At 60.0% G+C, this 3,260-nt stretch overlaps 1 protein-coding gene across 1 annotated transcript in view; it reads right to left on the reverse strand.

Annotated features, from left to right (window-relative positions):
* The window catches only part of UMODL1 (uromodulin like 1), a 70,546-nt gene extending 67,447 nt beyond the window's left edge, over positions 1-3,099 (reverse strand). Inside the window, exon 1 of the mRNA XM_011372874.1 lies at positions 3,024-3,099. Coding sequence (XP_011371176.1) covers positions 3,024-3,099 — 76 coding nt within the window. The remainder of the gene's footprint in view (positions 1-3,023) is intronic.
* Between the last annotated feature and the right edge of the window lie 161 nt (positions 3,100-3,260).

The raw sequence follows: 3,260 nt of genomic DNA on the forward strand, positions 1-3,260 counted from the left end.
GAGCTGCAGGTGTGTCACAGGTGAAATGCGTCCCGACAACACCAGCAGTGACTGCACACGGAAGGCCAATCACGCCCGGGCACGGCCGGCAACGGCGCCCTTTATGGAAGATGAATAAATCTCAGGCACATCCGAGGGTCCCTAGATGGTCAAGTTCAGTCCGTCCGGTGCTGTCACCACCGGGAGAGCGGGCACAGTGCCCGCTGCAGGACAGCCGGCTGGGTTTACCGGGCCTGGATGTTGCCTGTGCATAATGCCCACGATCACTCGGTTTTCTGGGCCACATGGCTGTCACCAGCCCCAGGCCTCTCTCACAGGCTGTGTGGTTCTGGGCGTCCCATCTGTTTAGGGAGCCTCTGTTGTCCCACAGCCCAGGAGCTGTGACGAGCTGAACCGAGCCTCCACCCACCCACCCGACACGCATGTGTGGCAGTTCTCACCCCCAGCACCTCCGAATGTGGCTCATTTAGAAACAGGGGTTTTGTGGATACAGTTAGTTAAGATGAAATTAGGCTGGGGCGGGGCGGCCCCGATCCGCCAGGACTGGCGTCCTCACAAAGGGGAAACTCGGACACAGAAACAGGGGTGCACATGGGGAGATGGAGGCAGAGATCGGGGTGATGCTTCTACCAGCCAAGGAACGCCACTGGCTGCTGACAAGCCAGCAGGAGCTGGGGCTGGGAGAGAGGAGGGGGCGGATTCTCCCCCACGGCCCCAGGAGGAGCCAGCCCTGCCCACAGCCTGATCGCGGCCTCTGGCCTCCAGCACTGTGAGGGTACAAACCTCGATTGCTTGAGCCCCCAGCCTGTGGTTCTTTGTCCAGGCAGCCCCAGGAGGCTTGCACGGAGGCCATGGGTGCCCCCCATTTAGTGGCAAGCACAGGGCTCTCTGCACTCGGGGCTCTCAGTGTAGGATGGATGCAAGGTCTGAATATACCTCAGATTTTTAGATTCTCAACCTCTGAGCTCCAAGTTTTATGAGACTGTACAGCTAACAGGTAGGCGCTCAATCTTACAGCGTAGACCCCTCTGTGAGAAGCTGGATTTCTAGGGAGGAACTCAGGGGTGCAGCATAAACCATCCTCACATGGCAGCCCCTAATTGTCAGAAAGCAAGAGTCAGGATCCCCAGGAGGAAACAGGCTGAGCTAGCCCTCCAGCCCAGGACAGGCTGCTGAGAGAGGCTGCAGCTGTACTTGGGGTGAATACAATGATGGGTCACCCCAGGTGAGCCAGGTGACTATCTCCCCATCACCACTGCGGTATCAGGGCCTCTGGGAGTGGAAACACTGGCTGCCCGTCCCCACCAAAGGGGTGAGTGACAGTAAGCTCTGGGAAGGAATGGAAGGCCCCCTTCACGTTATGCAGGTAGCGCAGGAGAAATCAGCCTTCAGGAGCAGGGTAACGTGGCCCAGAGCTTAAAGGTGGCTTGGAGGAAACGACCACTGTGAACTGGTCACTGACTGAGTGATCGGCTGACGAGACAAAGCGCAGGGACCTCTTGCACTGAGAATTTGTCACGACGGATCTAGGCTTTGTTTTCCATCTTCACCCAAGACAAGATGCCGACCACTAATGAAGGTTACACTTCCCTGTCTCCAGAGAGCCACCAGGCTCCATCTGACCGTGACAGGTCCCAGCTGATCATTTAGCACAGCCCTCTGCACACACGCACACACACACATCTCCTGCGAAACCACACTTGGGATCGACTTGTTTTGTTTTATTTTCGACATTCTCCCCAGGGGCCACCGGGCCCTTTCCAAGCCTGGCTTCTTGGCAGAGCCCGGAGGACAAAGCTTCCAGCAGTCACTGCTATTCAGCGAACCCTTTTATGAGCCACCAGCGTGGCAGTCGGGGGTCCTGGGAGCCATCTCAGGGATGGGACATCTTCACGCTCCGTGGGGAGCCCAGGCTCCGGGGCCTGGAGACCACGTTCATTCACATCGGCCTCACAAACGCCAGCGGTGTGATTCTGAGCTCGTTCATGCTCTCAGTGCTCAGTCTTGTCACCTGTAAAATGCTGGCTGTGCCCCGAGGTCGTCGGATTAAGCAACACGACGCCTGTCAGAGGCAGTATCTGGCTCGCCAGAGCAAATGAATGTGCACCCCTGAGCACCCCGAGCTTCTGTCCAGGGTCTGCCCGTGTGCAGTCGGGGGAGGGGGTTGCGGGATCCCCTGAGGTCTCCTCCAGCTTCGCGAGGTTCCCACTGGTTCTGTGGCCGGGCTGTGTGGTGCACACATCACCCATTCCCAAAGGAAAACTCAAGAAAAAGAAATCACTTTAAACCAAACTCTTGCTGATGGGTGGAAGCACGTTAAACGGGCACGTAGCGCAAGCGGATCGTAGGGCCGGCGTGGGCACGTTAGCGGGACGAGGCAGACTCGAGGACCAGAATAATGTAAAAGGTCTGCGACCTAAGTCTCTGCCATTTGGGGCTTCAGGAATCCAGCACGTTTTTAGCGGTGGACCACGGGCCTCGCAAAGGCTTCGGGTGGATCCCTCGCTCGACCCCTCACTCCGCCGCCGGCCACTTTCGTCCTCATTTTCCACGGAGGGAACCGGGGCTGGCAGAACCCTCGGTGAGGGGCGGCTGGACGAGAGCCCGCCTCCCCAGCCGCGTCTCGCTGGTGGGAGCTGTGTGGCCGTGGCGACTGGGGCCCTCCCTGTCCCTCTCCTTGTCCGTAGGCCGGGGTTCAGAGACCTCGATTCTGTGCCTGCTCTCGGTGTGACCCCCCGACCTTCAGCGCCCGCACCACCGGCAGAAATGCAGGGTTCCGGGCCCCAGCCAGGCCCAGCGACCCAAAACCCGCACTTGAACCCACAGACCCCCAGGTGATTTCAAGGCACACACTCCACCTCTTTTGTGGTTATGAGAGCATTTGGGGAGAAGGAACAGGTGTCAGCTCTCAAAGCGGAAGCCTGCCGAGCTCTCAGCAAGGCCGCTGTCCCCACGCGTGAGGCCCGTTCCCAGGGAGCCCCCTGCCCCTCCGGCATCACCCTCACCCAGCCAGGTCCCCTCACCTGTGAAGCCGCTGGCCTGGCTGGGGCCCACGGCGCGGAGCAGAGCCAGCAGGGCCAGCCCGAGGGTCCCGAGCATGGTGGGACGTGGGTCTGTGGCTCTGCGTCTGCCTGAGCCCAGAGAAAGGGCCCTTCTGTCCCCTGTGCTGCCGACGGTGGCAATGGCTTCGGAGGGTGTGCTCGCAGGGAGCAGTCCCTTATGCCTGCTCGTTAACGCCTGCCACTGCCACGGCCGTGTCC

The sequence above is a fragment of the Pteropus vampyrus genome, unplaced genomic scaffold, assembly GCF_000151845.1.
Source record: "Pteropus vampyrus isolate Shadow unplaced genomic scaffold, Pvam_2.0 Scaffold214, whole genome shotgun sequence".
Classification (NCBI taxonomy): domain Eukaryota; kingdom Metazoa; phylum Chordata; class Mammalia; order Chiroptera; family Pteropodidae; genus Pteropus; species Pteropus vampyrus.